Source organism: Siniperca chuatsi, linkage group LG22 (assembly GCF_020085105.1).
Source record: "Siniperca chuatsi isolate FFG_IHB_CAS linkage group LG22, ASM2008510v1, whole genome shotgun sequence".
Taxonomy (NCBI): domain Eukaryota; kingdom Metazoa; phylum Chordata; class Actinopteri; order Centrarchiformes; family Sinipercidae; genus Siniperca; species Siniperca chuatsi.
Window position 1 is genome coordinate 16,728,830 of NC_058063.1, and position 25,406 is coordinate 16,754,235.

The 25,406-nt window shown below is 39.3% G+C and overlaps 3 protein-coding genes across 3 annotated transcripts; 1 reads left to right on the forward strand and 2 right to left on the reverse strand.

Moving 5' to 3' along the window:
• Positions 1 to 1,462: 1,462 nt before the first annotated feature.
• Positions 1,463 to 8,200, forward strand: si:ch211-63p21.8 (kelch-like protein 33). The gene is made up of 4 exons (XM_044184909.1): positions 1,463 to 2,924; positions 3,024 to 3,972; positions 4,100 to 4,270; positions 5,614 to 8,200. The coding sequence occupies exons 1-4, from the start codon at positions 2,117 to 2,119 to the stop codon at positions 6,131 to 6,133; spliced, it is 2,448 nt and encodes an 815-aa protein (XP_044040844.1). The 5' UTR covers positions 1,463 to 2,116; the 3' UTR covers positions 6,134 to 8,200.
• Positions 8,201 to 9,836: 1,636 nt separating this feature from the next.
• On the reverse strand, positions 9,837 to 15,372 carry LOC122870601 (macrophage mannose receptor 1-like). The gene is made up of 5 exons (XM_044184910.1): positions 15,285 to 15,372; positions 13,211 to 13,251; positions 12,576 to 12,947; positions 11,284 to 11,622; positions 9,837 to 10,753 (listed from the first exon to the last, which is right to left on the reverse strand). Exons 2-5 carry the CDS (start codon positions 13,242 to 13,244, stop codon positions 10,410 to 10,412), a joined length of 1,089 nt encoding a protein of 362 aa, XP_044040845.1. The 5' UTR covers positions 13,245 to 13,251; positions 15,285 to 15,372; the 3' UTR covers positions 9,837 to 10,409.
• Positions 15,373 to 19,341: 3,969 nt separating this feature from the next.
• Positions 19,342 to 24,841, reverse strand: LOC122870622 (golgin subfamily A member 4-like). Its single transcript, XM_044184944.1, has 4 exons — positions 22,731 to 24,841; positions 20,956 to 21,895; positions 20,694 to 20,861; positions 19,342 to 20,328 (listed from the first exon to the last, which is right to left on the reverse strand). Exons 1-4 carry the CDS (start codon positions 24,610 to 24,612, stop codon positions 19,806 to 19,808), a joined length of 3,513 nt encoding a protein of 1,170 aa, XP_044040879.1. The 5' UTR covers positions 24,613 to 24,841; the 3' UTR covers positions 19,342 to 19,805.
• Positions 24,842 to 25,406: the final 565 nt, after the last annotated feature.

The following is a 25,406-nucleotide window of genomic DNA, read 5'->3' on the forward strand; positions in this document are numbered from 1 at the left end:
GGATTTTTTTATTGAATTACTACTTAACCATCAATCAAGATCAAATCCAGGTTTCCATCCAAATGTAAGGCAAATTTTAACTGAATTTTAACTGAATTTACAGAAAATCAGCAAATGAATGCGTTTCCATCCACTACCATTATGAAACATGCTTCCTATGGGTGATGTAATCTTCAGACATTGTTATGCGGATGACATGCAGTTGTACCTCCCTGTCAAGCCCACTGACCTTAGTACGCCGAGTTCTCTGCAGGACTGCCTGTCTGACATAAAAAATTGGATGTCAATAAATTTTCTTCAGCTCAAATAAAACTGACATCCTTGTTATTGGGCCCCAAGACATCACTAAACAAATAGTTTGATAGCAATTTATGTTTTGAGCAACATATCACTAAGCTTGTCCAATCATGTTTTTATCACCTCAGAAACATTGCAAAAATACGATCTATTTTAAATCTTAGTGATGCAGAAACTGTTGTACATGCTTTTATCTCCTCATGCCTTGATTATTATAACAGCCTGTTCACTTGTCTTAAACAAAAAACTTTGACACGACTGCAGACTGTACAAAACTCAGCTGCCAGGCTGTTAGCCAGGACCAAGAAGTACGACCACATAACACCTGTTTTAGCTTCTTTACATTGGCTCCCTGTTGGTTTTAGGATTGATTTTAAGATCTTATTGATTACTTTTAAGGCTCTTCATGGCCTGGCCCCAGATTATATTTTAGACCTTGTAATCCCTTATGAACCTTCAGGTAGTTTGAGATCTTCGGGCAGAGGTCTCCTGTCTGTTCCTGAATCCAGGATGAAAACTAAGGGGGACAGAGCTTTTGCTATCAGGGCACCGAGGCTCTGGAACAACATGCCCGAAGAAATTAGGTTGTCTGAGTCAGTGGCATGGAGTATACAAGGTCTTCCCTGGCCATGAAGTGGGAAGAGTGATGGAGGATGGAGAAAGATGGGAAAGTAATGAAGAAGGGATGGAACAAGACAACTAAGTCAAAAATGACTCTTTTGTTATAAAATATCAGATCCTTGTTTTGTTTTTTGTTTGTTTTTATTTTCTTTTAATTTTTCATGTTAAAGAATAAAATATAGTCTAGAATAAGATCAACATAGTTAATTTATCGCTCCGAATTGTGCATCTGACATTTGTCTTGAAACATGTCACACAAAAGCCCACATTCATTCTTTTTAGTTGTGGTTTACGGATATAAAAAGTATTGTGGAAAAGCATTTTATTAGTAATAATAATTAACAGAAACTACAGCATAAACATTATGTTATTGTAAATAAACTTAAAGCTAGGGTAGGTAATGTATTTCAGAAGCATTGTCTTGTTGAAATTCTCTTTACATCCTGACAGCAATCAATAAATCAAATGCTCTGGGGGAAAAAATGAAAAAAATCTGGTATCTGTGGCTGTTGCAGACCTGTAATAAGCCCAGCCAATCATTTCATTTAGCCCGAATGAAATGATTGGCTGGCCTACCTGCCTGTCTACCTACCTACCTGCGCACACTCTGCCTATGCACTCATTGTGCATGAAAATGTGTTTTGGGGGAGTGGGTTTGGAAGGAGGCCTCAAAGGAGGGGGTCGGATACTTTCAAAACCTAGCTGTCTCTTGCTAGTTTCTCCAGCGTTACATACCCTAGCTTTATGCCCATTACCTTCTGGCTCCTTGAAAGTTGTTTGTTGTTCAGGACTTGTTATTTCACCACTATTTAAATCAAGATAAAAGTTAAGCTAGGTCCAGAGTGGGTAAATATTTTTACCTGTTCTTTAATGATCCTCCGATAAAGTCTAACTCAAACATTGAAGTTCTTCTCCATTTCCTTCCTTGATGAACTTTACAATGAAGTGCGTGCCAATATTTAGTTGAAACTTAATCTCTCTGACCCAGTAGCTATGAATAGCTGCTTGTTTATGTAGCAAGGAAAGTTGAGTCTGAGAGATAGGGGATTTCAGGGGGAGAGAAAGGTTTGTGAAGACAGCGAAAAGTAAATATGAGAAAGAGTGTTAGGTTTTGCTGGATTTCATCAGTAATTATAAATACTACAGAAAGACCACTGTAGGTAGTAGTTCAAAGACAAAGTTAGGCCTAGCCACTGACATGGAGTTTACCAGGCGTTACCTGCCAATGGAATGGGAAGAGCGATGGAGAAGAGAGAAGGAGAGGCGGAAAAGAGTGATTGAAGAAGGTGGAGAAGGGATAGAACAGGACAACCGCGAGCTGAGGAGGATTGTGGCTTACAATGACTCCAGGATGGGGCTGACGAGTGCAAGGGGTAAGAAAGAGTGGTTAGAGGTCAGGATGAGCGGTACTAGTCAGGAGGAAATTGGGGAGGAGGCATTTGGGGATGATGGTGAAAATGTCCACACATACCACAGTGAAACATATACTAAAGAGGTATTCATGGCTCTGAAGGAATTCTGGGATTCATCTCTTCTCACAGACCTGACTCTGACCACTGATAATGAGAACAGCTTTCATGTACACTCCGCTATTCTTGCTGCTGTAAGCTCCATCATCCAAAAGAGACTGAGGGATGAAAGTGGAGAACGATCTGACAATGATAAGGATGTAGAAGTCCAAAGGAGGTCATTGTCTCTGGGTCCTGAGGTTGATCACAATGGATTACAGGCAGTTGTGGAGTTTGCCTACACTGGAGCTGTATTGTCTTTGAACAAAGACAGCATGGCCCAGATTAAGGCTGCAGCTCAAGCACTGGGGGTCCCTAGAATACTGGATCTCTGCAACAAAGAGGAGAGGATGAAGGAAGGTGGAAGTCCTAAGAAGGAAGAGCAAAAGATCCCTGCTCTAGAACAGATGAAGATTACTCTTCAGTCCATTAAACAGTTGTGGGCAGAGAGAGTGGGCTGTGATGTGATTTTGGATGTGGACGGGGCTTTATTCCATGGTTAGTAGACATTATGTCATTCTCATGACTGCAATCTTTAGGCATCTTGTGATGATTATTTGATAGTGGTCAAAGTTTGAACTCTTCTTTTGTCTCCAGTCCACAGAGTTATCCTGGCGGCAAGCAGTGATTATTTCCGTGGCATGTTCACCTGTGGGATGAGGGAATCCCATCAGACCTGTGTTGCCCTTCCCTTCCTGTTATCTTCTGAGTTAGAGGCTCTAATTAGCTGCTCATACAGTGGAACCCTTCAACTTAGCTGGGACTGTGTCTTCGAGATCACCTGCATGGCCCTCCAGCTTCAGTTCCAGCCTGCCCTTTCGCTTTGCCTCAACTTCATGCGACAGGAAATGGAGGCAAGCTCCTGCCTGGACGTGGCGTCTTTTGCTGAAGCCTATGGGATGTCAGAGCTCCTTGAGGAAGCCAATGACTTTGTACTGAGGAACTTCTGGGAGGTGTCAGCCACGGAAAAGTTTCAGGACCTACCAGCAGAGAAGCTTTTAGACATCCTCCGCTGTGATGGTCTGTGCGTGCCCTCAGAGTTGGCTGTATTTCGAGCTGTAATCTCCTGGGTTGAGGCTGATCCTGACGAGAGATTGGGCCAGGCTGGCCTACTGTTGACCGGAGTCCGCTTCCCCCTCATGACTTTTCGAGAATTCAGGGAGGTCAGGGCCATTAACCTGCGCATGGAGTGCTTTGGAAACAAGGAGGTGGAACTCTATGGTTCAGCACTCAAGGAATTTGGTTTCAGCCTTCCAAAAACCCAGGATCAGTGCCGGGTCCGGCGTCCTAAAGATGCTCTGGTTCTTGTCGGGGGAGACCAGCTGAACCCAGATGTGGGTCAGCGCATACCAAGCAGGGAACTGTGGTTTGCAAACTCCCTACGCAGTGGTACAGGGTTGGTGAAAGAGATGGAGTGGAGGAGGCTGGGTAAGATGCCAGACAAGCCAAAGTTCAGGCATGGAGTAGTAGCAATGGTGGGAAGGTTGTATGTGGTTGGAGGATGTTACTTCTACACCAAGGATGACATGATGAAATCTGCCTACAGGTAAAAAGAGACAGTCGGTGCACAAATATCCTCTTCTCACTTTCACTAATCCAGATTGTCACACAGATGCACAACTGTGGTCTCACCTTTTCCATCATTACCTTTTCCTTCATCGCACACATGTTAGTTATGACCCTGTGCAGGACAGCTGGAAGAGGTTGGCTGACATGCAAGAGTTTAGAAGTAACTTCTCAGTGGTGGTACATGAGGAGCGTCTTTATGCCATTGGTGGAGATAAGGAGATCAACACCAACGTAGACAGTGTCGAGATGTACAACCCAGACACTGACACCTGGAGGTAAGATTTATGATGTTACACTTGAAGCAGACTACTCTGCACAGTATCTATTCTTCAAAGCATATCTGGGTAAGATGTATCGAAGCGTTTAAGCATGCCCAAAATCACATGTATCAGGGATGTGTCATGCTGGTTTTGAATAGGAGACATGCTTGTCAGTCTGCCACAAAAAAAGAGCCATATACTATTTAAAAGTGGTCGATGTTGATAATATAACATTGAACAAAATATTAAGGATGAAAGCTGTGAATTCATTTATATTTTGACCTTCTCTCCTTCAATATAAATGCAATACCAAGGGTTGGCCATCAGACATCACCATTTTGAATATATCAAGCACTTCAAAAGAGCACAGTTGCTTCAAAATGATTCAATGCTATGGAAACCTCTGTTTCTTCCATCACTAGGTAAAATAGTAAATTCCAAAAACTGTTGAATGTTGACATTACATTGACATACCAGAAATGTCTAATGTCTGGCTTTATAATGAGAACTGTAAAACCTCTGTAATCACATTTTTCTAATTCGCTGAAGAATACAACAAAAATATACAAGCAACCCCCTAACAGTGTATTTCTGCACCCCTAATTCTAGCACAGGAAACACTGTTAAAGTTATTATCATGTTTAAAAATAACTTGTAGTGAGGACAATCTAAGTATTAGATGCTCGTTGAAGACTGGAAGCTCCATCACAAGATTTTACTTTAACCAAATGTTCTGCTTATAGAGATAGATATTTTTAAAAAGCCTAAATAAAACCACTACTGTCTTTAAAGGTGATATTGGCATTTGATCCAGATTTGGCATGGAAGCGTCTGAGTAAAATGAGACCAAACAGACATCTGGTGAATTTTATGCTTTGTTACAGTTAGTTTCTGCTCCTCACCCAGCTGTGAAGTTGTCACTATAGAGTGTATGTTGTTCAACATATACTGGGATTAGAAGCAGCTGATGAATGTCATTTCTCCCACAACAGAACATTTATGGTTGAAATCAGAATCAGAATCAGAAATACTTTATTGATCCCCGAAGGGAAACTCTTTGTTACAGCAGCTCACCTTTACGTCAGTGCACACAGGAAAGTACTAGCAAAATATATAATATAATAGACTATAATAAATGATGGGATATAACAAATTATATGTGACAGCATTCTCATTCTACTTATACATTTTTGTCATACGGTTTAATGGTAAATTATACAGTAGAATGACCAAGACAGATGTTGAAATCCATAGCTTCCAAGCTGCCCATCATGTCTAATTTGGATATAGATGCTAAATTGATTTGTTTTCCCCTCCACTACATTCCTGTCTGATGTCACTTGTTTAATTTTTCTCAGCTTTGTCCAGCCCCTGGACCAGGCTCTGAGTGGTCATGCTGTCACTGTCATAGATGGAGGAATATTCATCTCTGGAGGTTTCAACTGTAAGTATGTGTGTCTGGTTTCCATGTTCCTGTACCACCCAGAGAGAGGAACCACCTACCTTGCAGATATGACCCATGACCGGGCCCAGCATTGCATGGAGCCCCTGCGAGGCCATCTTTACGTTGCAGGTGGTGTGTGTAACCTGAGGAAGTTTTACACTGACCAACAAGCCTGTGAGGTGTATGATCCTGTGGCCGATTCGTGGACTGCTTTTGCATCACTGCCTGTGCCCCATGTGGGTGCAGCCTCAGCTGTCCTGGAGGGGAAGATCTATGTACTGGGAGGATACTGCCAGGACGATTACAGCGAGTCTGGACTGGTCCACCGGTTCAATCCCAGCACACAGCGATGGGAGAGCATGGGCAAACTACCCGGGGCTGTTACTGACATACGGGCCTGTCTGCTCCGATTGCCCCAACACTTTAGATTTTAGTAACTAGCTGGTCAAGATAAGTTTTATAAACTGACACACATTTTTGATGTGATCTATTCCCAAAATTCATTGTATTATTAGCAAATGTGGTTCAGCTAAAAGTCTGTTATATTATCAGAGATGTAGTATAAATTATAGAAATAAGTCCAGAATGACTCTGCTGTAAATGCCAGGTATTTTTTGTCTCTATAAATAAAAGTATACTAAAGAGTAGAATCAAATATACAATCCCAAATATTAGTTGCTATATATTAATACTCAAAATAATTTTAAAACATCTATCAATAGTATGTCATAATATGATGGCATGAATCTCTGCATGTCTTTTTAACATCTACCTAATTGCTGAGTGACAAAAAATAATTGTTAACTCATGTATATGAATCTGCAATATAATCTACTAACTGCTTATTCAAAAAATACTACCTGACACAACATTACAAATTACAATTTTTTATTTAGGTAGATTCTTTTTGAAGTAGAAAAATAGACTCATCTCAACCAAATCCATCAATCTGACTTTGTGTGGTGTTTTATTGCAGAACCAGATGGATCATTTTGTAAGTAAGACTTAAAAAACCCAGAATCAATAACAAAGGAGATCATAATGATACATTTTACACACTATCTTAAATAGAATCATAACAAAGTTGTTTCTTTTGTAAGGATTTTTGATGATAATTGACAGTAAAATGATGATCTGATCAAATTCAACAGCCAAACCACTAATTCATATAGAGACTATTCCACACCATGAAATATACATAACATTTACATGATGTGTAATGCAATAACACTTCATGTGACACTTTGCATCCCATAGACATGAGAATGAAACATGCTGAACACATTGATCACTGCAGACAGGCCGATAATGAGGTGATACAAACAGGCCAAGATCATCTGATGATACAGTACTTTAAAAAAAAAAAAAAAAAAAGCCAGATCTTGATCATATGCAAATGTCACGCTGTGATAGTCATCACTGAGGTTTTTATGAACAAGAAAAACAGTGAACACAACATGTTTTATATTTCGTGTCAGCTGTCTAAGGAATAAGGAACACGAGATGGACATGAAAACGGCTTCATGTTGGAACAAGGATGTAGAAAAAGTACTGGTGGATACTGACAGGTTGACATGGTAACAGACAGCTCACTTTGATCAAGTGAGGCATTGTATGCAAGTCAAACCTGCCTGATCAAGTAATGCTCTGATGATGCAGTTTAAGCCTACTGTGAATCAGGAAGACACTGAACAGTCCAAAAAGCCCAGCATGGCGTTGGCTGTTTGGTACTCAGCAGGTACTGTATGATGGGTTTCTGCAGCTTTTTCACTGAAAATAGCTTCCTGGTGAGGCTGAAAACGGTGCTAAGTGAGCGGTGAGAGTGAACTAAAACAATCAATTTGACTGGTGTTTGACTGGTGATGGGCCTGTTCGCGTGCATGAGGCAGATGTTGTAGGCGTGACTGAAATGTTTAGACTAACCAGGAAATAAACATTCAGATTACTTCGCACCTCTATCACATTCATATGTCGGTGTTTAATAGGAATGGTTTGCTGGAATTAATTTTGGTCAAGACAAAAATACATGTAAATATTAACCGTCTTCATTACGGAAAATATAATTTGTTGTCTGGCCACAGAAGAATGAGCTACCTATTACAACTGAATGCGTATATGCTTTTCAAAGTATTCTTCGGAGCTGTCAAGGCAAGAGGAGGGACAGGAGACCATGCCAGCTATGGTGTAAAAGAAATTAATTAATTTAGCTAATTTTAGATTAACACTGTGGCCAAATTCAAGTTGAAATACACAATGCAAGCTTTGTGTCTTGTTACATAGTAGCTAGACTTACCTGTCACTGTGACATAAGACAACAATAATGATCACTATGTATAATAGGCCTACATTCCACAGAGTGCAGGTGGTGCACTCAATCTGAAAGGGAAAAAGAACAAAACAGACCTTTATTGTCAAACATTTTCACATCACTTATCCAGAGTAGGATGTACAGGGAAGCAGTTTAAACTTCATTGGACATTACCATATTATTAAAATTTCAGATTCTGGGTTTAAATCTGAGCTGTAGTCCTTCCTGTGTGGAGTCAGTGTGTTTTCATGTTCCTTCAGCTGCTCCAGTGTCCTCCAAAGGTGCGAAGAGATGTAAGTTAGGTGAATTAAACTGTACGTTTTTGAATAGCTGTGTTTCATTATCTCTATTGGATTATAGCTATTCTTTCTTTTCTTAATATTTTCTCTCTTAATCTGGCACTGTGGACAAATATCATTTCAAAATTCTGAATCATTTTCAGTAACAGCAGGTATTATGAGCATAAAACCACACGGGATTGTTGCGGAACATTATTTAGTGTTACATCCACAGACAGGCTTTCTACATTTTCAAAAATACACATTACACTCCTCTACGCTTCACTTTTGAACCTTTTCCGCACATGACCTGACTTTGGCAAGGTGCTCAGGCTTGTTTCTCAGACCCAACACACTTCTGAATCACAAAGTAAAAAATTGTATATAGAATAGAATAGTGTAAAATATTGTAGTGATAAGAGACATAAATGTCTGTAGCTTTTAATATAAAGCATGATCGATGGTAGATACAGATGTTGTATAGTTAATCTGAGCATATCACACTTTGCTATCTCACAGCTTTGAATTGATCATTGATTTAGTTTCACCCATCTGATCAAAGTAACTTTATTTTGGGGGTCTGTAATAAAATAAATAATAAAATAGGGACCATGTTCAATTGAATTTGATTAGAGCTAGACGGATAAATCTGCAAGGCGGATATATTGGCCGATATTAGCCTATTGCAGATATATTTGTAATGGTGTTGGCCAATAGTTTGTCCACCAGAGAGCAAAGTTTAGTTTTCATCTGTAAAATGTGCTTCTCAGAATATATTCTCAGTAAAAACCCTTTTAGAAACCTGCCAAACAAAGCCGTATCTTATGTATGTTTATATTATGTGTTTATGTTAATGTTAATATTCAGATTTTTTAAACTGTTAAATATCAGTAAATAACAGTAAAACTATTAAATCTGTGCACACACAAATATACAATTCAACAGATATGGACAGTAAAGTTTCCAATATATTTAATGGGGTTTAATTGTGGCCCATATAATTATTACCAAATTACTAGTTCTGCTTAGGAAACTTCCCAGGAAGTCATTGAGAAATTGTTTGGAAAATCAAAACCCATTCATTACCATAAGGGCAATTCAGCCATGTTTGCAGTGGCAGCAGGCTGCCAGGACAGCTGGATCAGGTGCGCCCTCTAGTGTTGACATGTATCACTTCACCAACATTAACATTCCCTTATAACTACTCTGCAGATTTCCTACTATAGGTTTCGACCTTTTCATGAGCTGCCTGTTGAGTCTTAAAAAAGCTTATTTAAATTAGTGACCTCAAACACAGTCCTCGTTAACTGCATTTAAGAATGACACCCATGGAGAAATCACTTAAAATCACTAGATAGTTACTAACTCAAATATTTTAGGGTACATAATGTTTTTTGATCCAGATAAAAAACTGGATTCAGATCTGATATTTTTCTTTGAAGGGTCCTTTCACACGTTGTGATGGTAGTCTATGTTTTTTTACTATTTTAAATGAGGCACCTTTTATGTAAATGTTAAATTTCAATCAAGTCAGTGAAAGAGAGGCCAACATTATGGTTTAACTGTTTATTCAGCATCAGAGAAATCAATTATCCATTTATATAAAACTCCAAAAATGTAATTATGACAAAACTATGGTTTAACATGTTATAACCATCACCAGATATTAACCAAAAAGGAAAAAAAAAACATTTTGTGAGTGTAAGAAGCAAAACAGTACAGATTAGTGTTGTTATTCTTATTCTTTCATAAACATGCAATAGGATACAAACAAATTGAGATGAATAAAAGACACTTTAAGAGAAAAAATATAACAACTACAACAACAAAAAGTTATTGTTATCTGTCATCCAGCAATAATGAAGGAAGTCATTCAGATGTTCCTGGATCAGGACAAGGAGACCGAAACACGTTTACTTTAGTGTAGCCACTTTCTCTGTTCGTTAGTAATTTAGTTTCTCCCATATTCAGGTTGTGATTTCTACATTTTACACATTGCCATTCAATAAACCCAGAGACCAGACAGTACACACTGTACACTGTTAGTAAGTTTGTTGCAGTCAAGGAAAATACACCAGAAACATGAAGTCTGTCACCAGTGAGTTAGGGTGGGTTTAAATCTTACTATAAAGCACAGATAAAATTTAACTTGTCATTTTCAGCCTTTTTGACCCACTCATGTTGTCCTCCTCTGTCCATGGCTCCTGACATGTCACAGTCATCCATCTTTTGATCTGGGGCCCAGTTCTCATAGCAGACCAGCTCGTCACTGACCCAGAACCACAGATCCAGAGTGCAGGTGTAGCGCAGTCCCAGCCAGACAAAAGGAGTGTCGGCCTTCTTGGCTCTCTCTTGGACCCATCTCTGCTCGTCAGGGTTAGTGATGGAGACCAGGTCATTGTGGTTCTCTCTGCAGAAATGTAAGGCCTCCTCCCAGGTCTTGTTTTGTTTGATCAGGATCACTTTATCTGTCATGGAAGAAATTGAGACAAACACAGGATCATACCAGTAGCTTTGTTCAGTTAGTTGTTGAGAACACTGCGATCCAATATGGATCTTGAGTACTGAAATTTAGGTTTAAATCATTGCTTGTATCTTTAAAATATATTAAGAATGTCTTAAGCAGCATAAATGACATTTTACTGTAGAGCTAGCAGTGTCGTGATAGTCTCTGTAATAAATGGGATTAACAAAATAAGCGATTAAACAATTAAAGAAACAATGTAGCGGTGACATGACCAACTAATATTCAAACATAATATTTTGGTCTTTTTCTGTTTTAATATTAGTTACTTGAAGTAAGACTACAGACAGAATCCAGATGTGAAATCTAGTGTATGAAATAAATATATTCACCACCGAAAGAAATTCAACAAACATGCATAAACATTTAACTAAAATAATTATTAAATACTGTAAATTCAGACGGATCTTCTGACTGATTCCAGTTCTGCTCCTATTGGAGAAAACAGTTGAGAGAGACCTTTGCAAAACTCACCATCATAGCAGAAGAAGGGTTTTCTTTTAGTACAATCATCAGAGTTCCATTTTCCAAATCTATTTAACACAGTCATAGCACATTTCTTGTTGTCTTGATCTTTAAATAACTCCAGATCCCAGTTTCTGAAAGAGGAATTGCTCCCATCTGACCACCTCCAGGTGTCTCTGAACAGGCCGATCCACAATTTCTTTCCAGAATAACTGACATCCGTTAGTTCTTTTAACTGATTGAGTCCACTGACCAGGTCAGTGTGATGTTGTCTGCAGTAGTTCTGAGCCTGTGGCCAGGTCATATTAATGTCAATCAAATTGAATTTATTATTGGATTGCTTTCTTTCTGTTGAGTAAACAGACACATTTTCACAGTTAGAAATCCACATTTTAGTTATTTAGTTTCATATAATGTGAGATAAATTAGCATGATTCCACTGCAGTTTCTGATATTTAGATGAAAGTATTTGTGGTATAATAAGGTAGAGCAGATGATTTTGCGTAAAATAGAAGAAAAGTAGTCCTATACTGGATTAGAATCAATTTTTTTCAAAAGTGGAATTTTATCATCACAGTTTCCAGTAATGTCACTTAAAAATAAAAAAGCCAAAAAAAAAGGCTAAGATTTAATATTAACTGACTTATGACTTTTAGATATTACTTTTTAACCATATCAGCCAAGTTTTTACTTAAAGGTGAGGCATGCGATTCTGGAGAAATCCAATACCATGACAAATACCATGATATAGAGCGACACAGCAAGTAACGTAACTAACGTTAGCTAGGTTGTGGGTTAGCAGACTGTCCCTACAGTTGCTGCTGCGAAGCTAACAGCCAGAGAGGACGAGACGGTTTCCCAGAGCAGCACAGCAGCTCCAGACAGCGATACTCACAACTCTCCTGCTACTATAGCTAACATCACAACACCAGCATATCTTGGAAAACTAGAAAGTAAGCTGAATGTCCGCGGGCAAGTCATTTAATTTTACCTTACACACAAATCATGACTGGAATAGTGTTGTGTAGCTCTATCAGAGTCACTTTGTTTGTTTAGCATTTACAGAGCCAGGGCTGTGTACAGACACCGGATTTTTTTCAGCACACACAGAGAACAGACAGCTAGTGGACTGTGAGGACATATTCACTGAATTCGACAAAAAAAAAAAAAAAAAACGTGTATTGGATTAGAATTGCATACCCCATGTAAAGAGATCAGTTATATGTCCACATAGAAAACAATTGTTAGGCAGGATGATATGCTGAATACACATAATGTCATTATTAGCCACATATTCTCACCATCGTAGCAGATAACTTTATAGTTAGCAGTACAGGTGATATCGTTCCATTTGTGATTGCTGATGCACACACAGTTCTCAAAACCGTTCCAATCATTCGGTTCTCCCGACCTCCATTCTGTCTCACTATTATTGAACTCCACCCCTGGCAGAGACCAGTGCCACCTCCTGTTTCCTGGGTTGCTGTACAGCCCAATCCAGGCTTCGTCTTGCTTCATTGTAGAGTCACAGAGTCTCTCCATGTCTGTCATGTTAGATACTGTGGCCAGGTCCCTGTAGTTCTCTCTGCAATAACTCTGGGCTTCATCCCAGGACTTTTTCTCTTCAATAAAGTGGTACTCATAGAGGTGACAAGTGAAGAAGGAACACTGACCTAACAACAGAGCAAATACTGCAGTGTTGGAGCTGACACCATGACGAGCATCTGTTTATTAAATCAAAATCATTAGCACACAGGTCACACCCACTACTTACACCATCCTCTTAATTTAAATGTGACTCTAAATCTACGTATTTTACATTTTATTGATGACAGAGCTTTCCAGCTGTCTTATGACTCCAGATTAAGTTGTAGTGATTTTAGCTTAAAGAAGGGCAGGTTGTACTGCAATTGAGCTGGTAAGATGATCCACTTACCCATCAGAATGAGTAGAAACAGACTCCACTGCATCTTTGCTCTGTTAGATGAAACTGATATTTTAGTGCGCAGTGAACAAAAAACTTGATTTTAACAGCTTGTCTTTAGGTTTAGGGAAATATACTGAAACTCTTATATGTCTAGTAAGAAAAACAAAAACAAAAAAAAACTGTCCAGTTCCTTCAGGACTTAATGTTTAGGCAGAAGTCTAGTAAGAAAGTATGTAAGAAATGTAAATATGTACGCAGTATAAGTATGCAAATCATTGTACCAGATTTAACAGTTGTTCCCATTCAGTAGTGCTTTTAGTCAATGGGAATGTGTGATTTGAATAAAATACAGATAACAAAATACACTGGGTCTGGACGCAATAACAGAGACACATGTAGAGTATAATGCAATACAGTACATAACAGCCCTGCAATTAATTATTTGGCTTGGAAGCTGCTAATGTTCTGGGCCCCTAACACACTTATAACCTTTAACTGGCGTTTCTAAAGACAGCGCTTAGGAGAAAATGCACCACCATGGCTGTTAAGAGCTTCTTAAGGTCCTCTGTCTGAGATTCTGAGGAATACAAATAAATGTTTTTAAGTCATTTGGTGTATTTCCCTGTTTGTAAGCCATGCAATATGTCAAATGATAAGTTCATATTCTTCTTAATACAATACTGACATGCACATGTACAATGAAAGAGACATTAGTCACTGTAATTGTTCCTCCTGCCCACATTGGCCATGAAGAGATCTCAGGCTTCATCCTTGAAAGTTGTTATTATGAAACGAAGCAGGATGAAACAGCACATCATAATAATGAACTGGGTTTTAACATTTTGTTGGATTATTTCACAATTTCATGGTTATATTATGTCATATTTATTCATATGAAAAATAGGAGGGAGCTTTGCACACAGTTTTTTTTTGTGGTTTTGAGGGTTTATTTACGTTATTTTCTGTTTTATTTAGAAATATTCTCCTTCCCTCATGTGTTTTGTAGTTTTAATTCCTGTCTTTGTTTGCTTTTCCCTCCAGTTTTGATTGTCTGTCCTGTCCTGATTAGTTTCACCTGTGTCTAGTTGTCCTTCCCTCAGTGAATATTTAGTCAGTGTTTTGTCTAGTTGTCAGAGCGTCTTTGTCTTCATGTGTTGAGTTTTCCAGCCCTTATCCTGTGTGACTTGTGTTTTGGACTTACAACCTTAGTTATTGGATTTTCTTTGTTTATTGGACTATCTGCTTGGTAGTTGAGCTTGTGTAAGAGCAAGAGGTGCTAACAGCAAGCTGGACATAGTCACAAAAATAATAAAAACCAAATTGTTTATTTTATGTATTTATTCCATTGTGTAGCCTATACTTTTTTTTAACTCTGTGTGTGTGTGTGTGTGTGTGTGTGTGTGTGTGTAATGCTCAAAGGTGTTTTTTCCTCATTGGATTGGTGTTGTTTGTCTTGAATGGATTACACTTTCTTTCTTTTTCTTTTTTTTTATACTGTTGTTCACACCTTTTTCATTATTCAGCTCATTTATATGAACTCTTAATTAGTTTATTGCATGAGTATGAAGCCCTGAGTGAAAAGAGCATTGATCATGTCAAAGTTAAAAAAAATAGATGCTTCATCTATCATATACTTTTCATGGGCTAAGTGTGCGATCACTACCATAAACACAATATTAAAATTATATTAATAATCTATTTTCAAGATGTCTCACCAGAAGCAATGAGCCACATTTTATGCAGGTTGATCAAAATAACCACACAGCATTATATGAAGTATTTCTTGGTTAATAAAAAAAACAAAACAAAAAACTGTTAAGCAAGTTCTATATAGTTAGTTTAAAACATCACTCTGACACAACAAAACCCTGTCTCCAGGTAGTATTTACTGAAAAAAGCTTTTGATTGCAATATATTGCCAGTTGTTTTTGTTAGTGTCCAAAAAGAGCTTAAAGCTTATAGTATCACCTGAAAACACTAATTTAATTATATAAATTAGATTTCACATGCACTGGGATGAATAGAATTGAATCTACTTGATTAAACATTGAATGTAAAATAATACAGCAGAGTCTTAACTTACATCTTCTGATTCCTGCTCTCCTCAGCTTCACCCTGCTCTGATGTCTCTCCCTCCTGTGCTGATGCAGACTGCTCACAATAGTATATTAATCCTGTTCATACACTCTAGTTGCCACATTGATGTTGTATTTGAATATTAAAATATCAAGCTTTCAGATCTTTATCATTGCCAGGAAACTGTCTATTGTTGACAAAATAAGTCCATATCCTTTAGGATAGTTATATTATAGAAAACAAACATATCATTGTATTAAGCAGACAAAATGTACATTACACAAAATGCAGCCTTCATAAATAGTGCAGATTAATACAATTTTAAAGAAAAGGGGTCACAAAAACTTAAACACTGAATTTGCTTGACATATGACTCAATATTTGAGCTTTGGAGATACAGATTTTTGGAATTAACTTCATCCCTGATTGTCATTCATTGTTCTCTGACTTTAGACTTAGTAAATAGCAATAATCTTACAAAAAGAAGCTTGTTTCTCAAAACAAAGAGGACCAAGACTAGAGCCTTTTGGGACACCTATACTAACGTCAAGAGAACTTGATTTGGAACCATTGGAAAGTACTGCCTGAGTTCTACCAGAGAGGTTGTCATAAAACCATTAATGGACTACTCTTCTAGTCCTAACAATAATATTCAGTATAAATACATAAACAGGTGACAGATTAAAGGAAAATTGTGAATAAACGAGTAGAGAAGCATAACAAATGCAGATGATTCCATAAAGGCGTACTAAATGATCTCAACTCAACTGCACATTGGAACAACATGTTAGACAGCGCTCTCCACCACCGTCATCAAAACACCAATTGAGGGAATTTCTTTTGGAAGAATGGTTTCCATCCCTTTAGTAGATTTCCAGAAATTTGTCAAATTTATACCAAGGAGTAATTAACCTCTTTTTGGAGGCTCAAGGCAGCTGAACACCTTATTAAGACAACTCATGTTGGTTTTTGGTGCAGTCAGATTTTCACTGTCTGTAGCTGCTGATGGACACACACTGGCTGTCGCAGGGCTGGAACCCGTGAACAACCCAGGACAGCACAGTCTGTATAACCACACAGGATCTCAGACTTCCTTACTACCTGGATGAAACTCATTCACTTTGGGTCTGGGTTCTTTCTTGTGCCTGCGGCAGAGTAGTATCAGGAGGGTCTTTGACTCATCCTCTCTCTTTGCTTTCATCGGCAGCTTTTGCTTAAGGCAACATTATTTAACTCATTAGGTTCATGTGGCTGTTTCCCTTTGTTCTCTTGGCATTGTTTTAATTTACTGTCTCAAAATATCCATCCCTGTAAGACAGGATTCTCTGGCAGTAGAAAGTGAGGACGTTCTGCTGGTTTCCTCGTTTCAGCACAGCGGGGCAGTTAAGGCCACAGGTCAGAGTATCCAGCCAGGTCATGTACAGAGCACTGGGGCAGTCACTCTGTGGCACAGAAAGGCTCCTGAAAAAACCATCACATTTACATGAACATAACAAAACAGCACAACAAGAACAAACACTGCCCTTATTTGACCCATGATTAAAATATTACACAAGTCAAATGAGTGCACACTGTGGTTTGCAGCGAACCCACAAAGACCTAGTCCCTCACATCTCTTTCTTTTGTCTGAATCACACTGCTACGGAAATAGCCATGGTCTGGTGGCTCTTTGTTTATAATTTTGCATCCCTGTAGACATCAGATAATGTATTGTTTTCCTGCTGTGTTATATTTAGCACAGCAGGCTTGGCACACTGGCTTTAAAAAAAAATGTGAACAGGGCTTAACGTAACCTGTAACCCCACAACATAATGTGGGTCCTTGGAAGTAATATACTGTATACTGTTGGTAGTAAATGCTCATGTTGACATTGTACAAAATGTATAGAAATGTAATTTCTCTTTGTATGTCACATTCGCTATTGGTATTTTACTGGATAACACACTCACATAATCCTCCCAGTAGCCCTGCTGGGACACGACACAAACTGGGGGCCCTGAGGAACTCAATAGAATACTTCTTACTCACTGACATCCAAGGACCCTTCTCAGTGAAGAGAGCAGGTATATAAGCCACTGAGGAAAAACCACTCTCTACAAACTGCGAGGATAATATCCAAGAGACAACAAATTTAAGATTAAGGAAATGGAGTTCAGGGCTTTGCTTCTGCTGACCCTCTTGGGACTCTTGTTTGTGGAGCCAGCGTTTAGACAGAGAGGTAACATGGATATTAGTGAGTGGCTGAAAGCTAAATTGGAATTAATAAAGAACTTGGAGGACAAACTGAAATATGTAGAAAGATGGCAGAATGGTGTTGAAGCTCTGGAGGCCAGACTCAATGCGACTGAGGACGAGCTGACGAGACAGAAAGCTGAAGTGGACAGACTGAACAAAGATAATGAAGTTTCAAGATTCATGATGATGAATTATCACCACATATATTCCCACCCAACATTTGGAGTAATGCATTTGTAAACTTACAGTATTTAAGTTTACCAATGTTCAATGTTGTTACACAATAAAATAGTGTGCTGTTTTGTGATCATACTGAAATAATTCTCTAAGCAGAAGAGATGCAGTATTAGATTATTTATTATCATACATCTGTGAAGAAAATATACTGTCTAAATTTAAGGGCAAAGTAAATTATTCTGTGACCTTTATCACTCTGTCATTGATTTATATCTTTTATATTAACATTTATAATTTCTCCATGTAACTGTCTGTCCACAGGTGCTCCTCACATCGCGTTCTTGGCCTCTTTGGTGCACTCTAGGGAGATTTGCAGAGGACCCTGCACAGACAAGACCCTGGTTTTCAAAAGGGTCTTCTCAAACACTGCAAGGGTTATCATCAAAATACAGGTACTTGGTACAGGTACAGGTGCTTGTAGATAGTTAACATTTATTTTATTTCTAAGGGTTTGTTATTGTTTGTTTGTTATTATTATTTTGACAAAGAAGATAAAACTGCTGTTTTTCTATGGCTGAAAATCTGTAGACACTACATATCCTAAGGCTTTAAACTCACACATCTGCTTCTGGTATTTCAAACAAGATCAAACAAAGTAGAAGAATTTCCTGATACTGTTTGACTCAGGTCTCTAGTGTTTTCTAGTGCTAAATGGCGTTTAAAGCTGCTCTATTCAAAATTCTTATATTAACAAAGGATCAAATGACCAAGTTAAATGGGAAATGTCTTCACTTATAATTTTCTTATTTGAGTCAAACCTCCATTGTTGGGGCCAATTAATAATAATTTTAGTAACATTGGATTTACAATCAGTGTATTTACAATCAATAAAAGAACATGATTTCCCGTCATTCTAGCACATAACCTATATTCTGTTAATCTTTATAGATCATGAACAAATGAATGAACCCAGATTCTGAAAAGCCATAATTCATTGGCTCAACCTACTAAAGTTTGCCTCCAAAGTAGCTCTTCCTCTGAGAGAATTTTGAGAAATAAAACTCAAATCTACTTGTAATTCAAGTAACTCATCTTGCATCTGCTTGTCTTTGCTCTATTGCAGGAATCTTCACAGCACCAGTGAACAGTCTCTACTACTTCAGCTTCAGTACCTGGGCTACAACACTCACGTAATGGGGGCCATTTTATTGAAAAATGACGTTCATCAAATTTCAACATATAACCCTTCAGCTGACGGCTCAGACGGTAGTAGTAACGCTGTTGTTCTGCAATTGGCTGCTAGTGATAAGGTGTACATGGAACTGTGGGATAACGGAGTGTTTGACAACCTGAATGGACACACCTCCAGTGGTTTTCTTGTCTTTCCTATGTAAATGATTAGAAACAATGCATTGCATTGTGCTTTCACACTGAGGAGAGACGCTCACGCAACAATATTGAAATCAGTTTCCCAAAGCATGTGCTGATATGAAAATTAAACAGTATAATTATCCTGGATGATATCACCTCCTTAATTTTCTAAATATGATCAAAATTGCAAGCAAAATTAAAACAAACATTCATTGGAAAATCTCAAAAACCCAATGCAAGTTTTTCTTTTTCAAGTAAATTTTAATGAAAATATAAATGTGTGAACCTTCTTCAGAACAATGAAAGCAAAACAATAAACTTCTTACATTATCTCTTTTCCTGTCTCTGGTGACTAAACACGGCTTTCTGCACCTTCTGCAATGACAAATGTGTTTGTCATTGTCATTGTTGTTCATAGTTGGTTATTGCGGCAATGAGTGATGGAAATAATTATCATCCCATCCAAAGCTAAAACATGAACTATTTTATTACAGACACCTTTTGAATCTAAATATATAGCACCAAAATTGCACTACATTATATAGATATCCTACATTTGGCATGGCTAAAGGTTTAATTCATATACTGTGAAAGTTAATTTACCTCGATCAAGATATCGTCCACGATGGAAGAATGTTTGCTAAATTACAAAAACATTATTGTTAATAACATGCAATAAGTATCCTAAAATTCATCATTAAACTTTATGTAAAACAACAATAGTAATGGCATATGTCACCACGTCTTACAGTCGTAAATGTGGTGGCAAACACAGCAGAGATGCTCGTATGTCATTGTTTGGCCCAGGCATCTTGCCCATGTTCTCCCATCTCTGTGTGGTGGGATCATAACGATGGACCATCTTCGTGTCACTGTAGTCCTCCTGGCTGTATCCACCCAGCACATAAAACTTTCCCTCCAAAACTGCACTTCCTGCTCCTACATGTGGCACTGGCAGAGATGTGAAGGCAGTCCAGGAGTTAGCCACTGGATTGTACACCTCACAAGCTAGCTGGTCAACAATGGTCATGTCATCATCTCTGGTGATTCCACCTGCTACATAAAGACATTCACCTAGGACGTCCATGCAGTGATAAATTCGAGGTTTAGCCATGTTTGCCAAATAAGTGCTTCCTGTCTCTGGGTGGTACAGAAACATGGATGCAAGACATTGGTAGTCGCTGCTCAGCCCTCCTGAGATAAAGATCTGCCCTTGTAAAACTTTTGCTACATGGCCACTCAGAGGCAGATCCAAGGGACAGGTGAAGCTGAAAGAGAAGATTTTTTATAATATCTTAAAGTATATACTTTGTTCAATTTGAGACACAGTGCATCATACAATTTTCCATTTATAGCAAATGAGAAGTATCAGGATATAATGGTCGTGCTATAAACCTGTATTAATATGATTGGATGTTACTATTCAGCTGGTAGCCAAACCAGCACACTTTCTTTATAGTCAGGGTCAGCCAACCATCACTGCCTACACAACATCCAGATGTTAGCTTGCCACATCTACTCAATATGGTACATGCTACCAAGTTGGTAGATGGTTGTTAGGGAAATTTTAGCAAGACTTTATCCTTGATATAGCACACTTTGCTTTGAAAAATAAATATCCCTTCCAACGTACCTCCAAGAGTTTGCAGTGGGGCAGTATCGTTCCACACTTTCTATATAGTCAGGGTCACAATATCCGCCAATGGCATATATCTTTCCATCCAACACAACCACAGAGAAAGAGCATCTCTTCTCCTGCATTTCAGCCAGGCTTTCCCAGCTGTTTTGAAGGGGGTCATACCTACAGATGTTGTAAAATGAGACAAATGTAAGTATAGAGGCATTGAAACATAAATAGTTGCTTTTAGTTGAGATCCAAGATTACCCGCTCTCACCTGTATACAGAATTCAGGGTGTCCCTGATGCCATAATACTTCTTGCCTCCAAACACATATAGTTGTCCTTTGAGCACAGTCACCTCATGTCTGAACCTCGCTGGCTCTGGCATCTCTCCCAACTTTCTCCACTCCAATGCCTTTTTTATCCCTGTATGGTTCCTTAGGGAATTCCCAAACCAGAGTTCTCTGCTAATGCTGCGGGTACCCAGGTCTTCAAATGTCTGGTCGCCTCCAATCACAACCAGACTCTCTTTCGGCATATAGATGCGGCACTGACTCTGCAGTGCAGTCTCATTTGAGCAGAAATCCTCAAAAACTGCTTCATAGATCTCTGCCAGGTTGTGATCAGACCACATGTTCAGAGATTGGACCTCTCTGAATTCCGTAAATGTCATCAGGGTAAAGTGGATGGTTTTCATTAGTTCTTTAGCAAGCTTCAGCCTTTTCTTAGGCTTTGCTTGGATCCATGCCACCACTGCTTTGAATACAACAAGCTCAGATGAAACACAGAGCGAGTGACTGTTCAGGTACTTTAGGAGCTGTTTGGCTGGCAGGTCCTTGAACTTTGAGGTGCATACCACCTTTTGGAATTGCCGCAAGACGAAATCATCTGCGACTTCTAGAAGCTGCACCATCTCATAGGCCTCAGCAAAAGATGCCACATCCAGGCAGGAGTGAGGATTTATTTCTTGTTGCAGGAAGTCAAGGCACAAAGAGAGGGCAGGTTGGTACTGGAGCTGGAGAGCAGTGCTGGTGATCTCAAAGACACACCTCCAGCTTAGGGGGAGAGCCCCGCTGTAGGAGCAGTCAATCAGAACCTCAAGCTCTGAAGCCAAAAGGAAGGGAAGGCTTACACAGGGCTGATGGGACTCCCTCATCCCCAAGGTGAACATGCCACGGAAGTAGTCACTCAACACAGCCAGGATAACTCTGTGGACTGAACGGAGGATAGTAATAAGTACAGTATAAACTCACTGTAATCCCAACCAAAAATGTATGGGACTCTACACGAATACATTGCTTACATATGTAAGTTAAGTTACGTACGGAAGTTAAAGGTGGGGAATCCAATTCTAATCCAATATATGTCTTTTTGTCAAATTCAGCTAATATCTCCTCACGGTCCGCTAGCTGTCCGTTCTGTTTGTGCGCTGAAACAAAAACTGGTGTTTCTATACAGCCATGGCTCATTAATTGAGAAACAAAGTGGCTCGGACAAAGCCACACAACACTATTCCAGCCATGATTTGTGTGTCAGGTAACGTTAAATTACTACCATGACGACGAAGGTCAGGTATGCCTGTCGCTGGGAGTCAGTGCCAAATAACCTATTCTGACCTTTAGGTATGAGGACGTGTTGGATTATCTACACCAAAAACAAAGACCAAAGGCAAATATCTATGGCCTATTGTTCCACCAAATTTAATAAGTCTAATAAAGTCTGAAAACATAACCTTGGCAGAGGTAAAAAAATAAATAAATAAAAATACCAAGAAATTCTGTTATGTGACTTTAGATACTAATGAATGAATACTGCTCTAAAGTAAGTAAGTTCAGCTTTCTCTAGATAGAGAGCTCACTTACTGCAATTGAGGAGATGGTTTGTGATTCAGTTTTAAGTTTCATTTAGAAACCTTCTTGAGGGCAAAGAAATGTATCACATCTTACAGGACAATTTCAGTTGGGCAAGCAGGGATCGAAGGATCATGGCCTCTAAAGTGGCTGCTATTATACTTGTACATAAATGTACAACTCATTGGTGGTCTACTCACCATGAAGCGATCCTCCGAGAGCTTCCAGAATGACATCACAGCCAACTCTGTCCATCCACAGTTGTTTGATGGACTGAAGACTGATCATCATTTGTTCTGCAGCCGAGATCTTTTCTTCTTTCTCCTGCCCTCCAGTTTTTGTGGACTTTTCTTCTTCCTCTATGCAGAGATCCAGCACCCTGGGGACACCCAGTGTTTGAGCCACAGCCTTTATCTGGTGCACAGTGTCCTTGTTCAAACGTGATATGAGTCCAGTGTAGGCAAACTCCACAACTGCCTCTAATCCAACATGATCTACCTCTGGACCCAGAGACACTAACCACATGTGGACTCCAACACGTGTATCATTGTCTTTTCTTTCTTCGCCTCTATAGTTTTCTACATTGCTTCTACTCAGTCTTTCCCGGATGAGGGAGCTGACAGCAGCCAGGACAGGGGAGTGTACAAGGAAACTCTTCCCATCCTCTGTACTTAAAGTAAGGTCAGTAAGAAGGGAGGAGTCCCTGAACTCTGTTAAGGTGCAGAATAGGTCTGTGAGATAATCATCTTTGCAGTAAATCTTTACCACATCTTCATCATTACTATCTGTGTCTTCGTCCATTGAATGTTCTGCTTCCTCGTCATCTGTAGACTCTTCCTCTTGAAGCTTTTTGTGATCATCTTGAAACTCTTCTTCTTGAGCTGTCCAAGATTCTGCGACTGCTTCTTCCTCCTCTGTCAACTTCTCACTTTCCTCTTCTTTTCTTTCCTTAGAAGTCCCCGCTCCTAGGATGCTATTTTCATTCCTCCATGACTTTTCATCAGCATCCTCCAGTTCTTCAGTATCCTTATATTGTTTGTTGTTGTCATCCTTTATCCTTTCAAAGTTGCAACATTCATCCTCAGATCCTGTCAATTCAGAATCTTCATTCTCGGATTCCGCTGAATCTGACAATTTTTCTTCCTCGTTAACTGTTTTGTCTTCTTGCCTTGTACTTTCTTGGTTTTGCTGAACGTTCTCATCCTCAATTCTTCTCATCTGTTCTCGGAATTTCTCCGCCAGGTGATATTGTCCAATTTGCTCCTGGTCCTGATGCTCCTCTTTCCCATCAATTTCCTCATCGACCTGCTCTTCTTTCCTCACTTGCCTGTCTTCCTCTTCATTCACCTTAACATCCCTCTCAAACTCATCTTCTCCTTCTTCCTGCTCTTCCTCCATTTCTTCTGCTTCCATCACCTCTTTTTCCACCACCTCCCCATAATCGTTAACTTCCCTCAACACCTCATTCTCTACCTCCTTCTCCTCTTCCTCCACTTCTTCTGCTTCTGTTACCTCCTTCTCCTCTTCTACATCCAATTCCTTGTTCTCCTTAACCTCCCTCTCCACCTCATTTTCTCCTTCTTCCTCCCCTTCCACCAGTTCCTCTGCTTTTACCTCTTTCTCCTTGTCCTCATCCACCTCCTCATTCTCCTTAACCTCCCTCTCCACCTCATTTTCTTCCTCTTTCTCTTCTTCCTCCACGTGTACCCTTTCATGTGCTTCAACCACCTCTCTGTCTTCCTCCTCATTTCCCTTTTTCGTCTCCTTGACCCCCCTCCCTACCTCATTTTCACTTTCTTCCTCCATCTCCTCTGCTTCCCTCACCTCCATCTCTTCCTGCTCCACTTCTTCTCCCTTCTCATCTGTTTCATTTTCTTCCTCATCTTTGCTCACTTCTTCTTCCTCATTGTCCATGTCTTCTGCCTCCTCTTCCTCACCATCATCCTCCCCTTGTTCCTCCTCATCGCTCACCTCCACCTTAGCCCAACGACTCACCCTCTCACGCCATCTCCTTTTCCTGTTCTCCTCCATCTCTTTCTTCCATTCATCCCACTCCTGGAGGCATGGATTAGCTACTGCCATACTGTCCAGTATCACTCTAATCTAATCCCTTTAATCCCTCTGAACATTTACACCTCTAGAAGCCAAAAGATTGCAAATCACTTACTTTTTTTACAGTTTATGAGGAAGAATGCACAAAAAAATCTGTCCAGTAGTAATCCACAGTTTGGATGTTGCTGTTATTGTTGCAAGTAGCTTTACCTCTTTTACCATCTGCAGACACCAGCTGTGTTGTCTGTATGTTGCCTCTCTCTCCTCCTGTATGTGAATGTTCGAGAGTGGCACGTGAGCCCATAATTCCTCAGATAACAAACAAGTTTCTATATAAAGCGTACTACATCACGAGGTAATTGAAATTCTAGACTGTTTGGGGTGTCAATCTGACACCTAACAAAGGTTTGTGAGGCGTTGGTGCAGTTAATGGCATTTTGTTTTAATTTGTCCTTTGTTCACAAAATTTGTTTCCTCATTTTGAGTTTGCTTTTTCATCATTTATCATACAAAGAATATTTACAGGCCATGCAATTTATCCTAATTTTTAATGATTCCACTTTGCAGTCTATTCTTGTAGTGATCAGTTCTACAGTTTTTCAATGTATACTGTAAAGATTTGACCCAAGCAAGTAATAAAAAAGGGAATGATCTAGACTTAGAGGCAGCTGGATCTCTGCCTGTCTGACTCTGTGAACGAAGACATCTCTGGGGGTCTTGGCAGTCATCTTTAGTCTTGGACCATATGACTGAGATCAGTATTAAATTCCTAGAGGGTCATCAGTGGGATCACATTGGTCCTCCACGTCCAAACACAGTGGAAT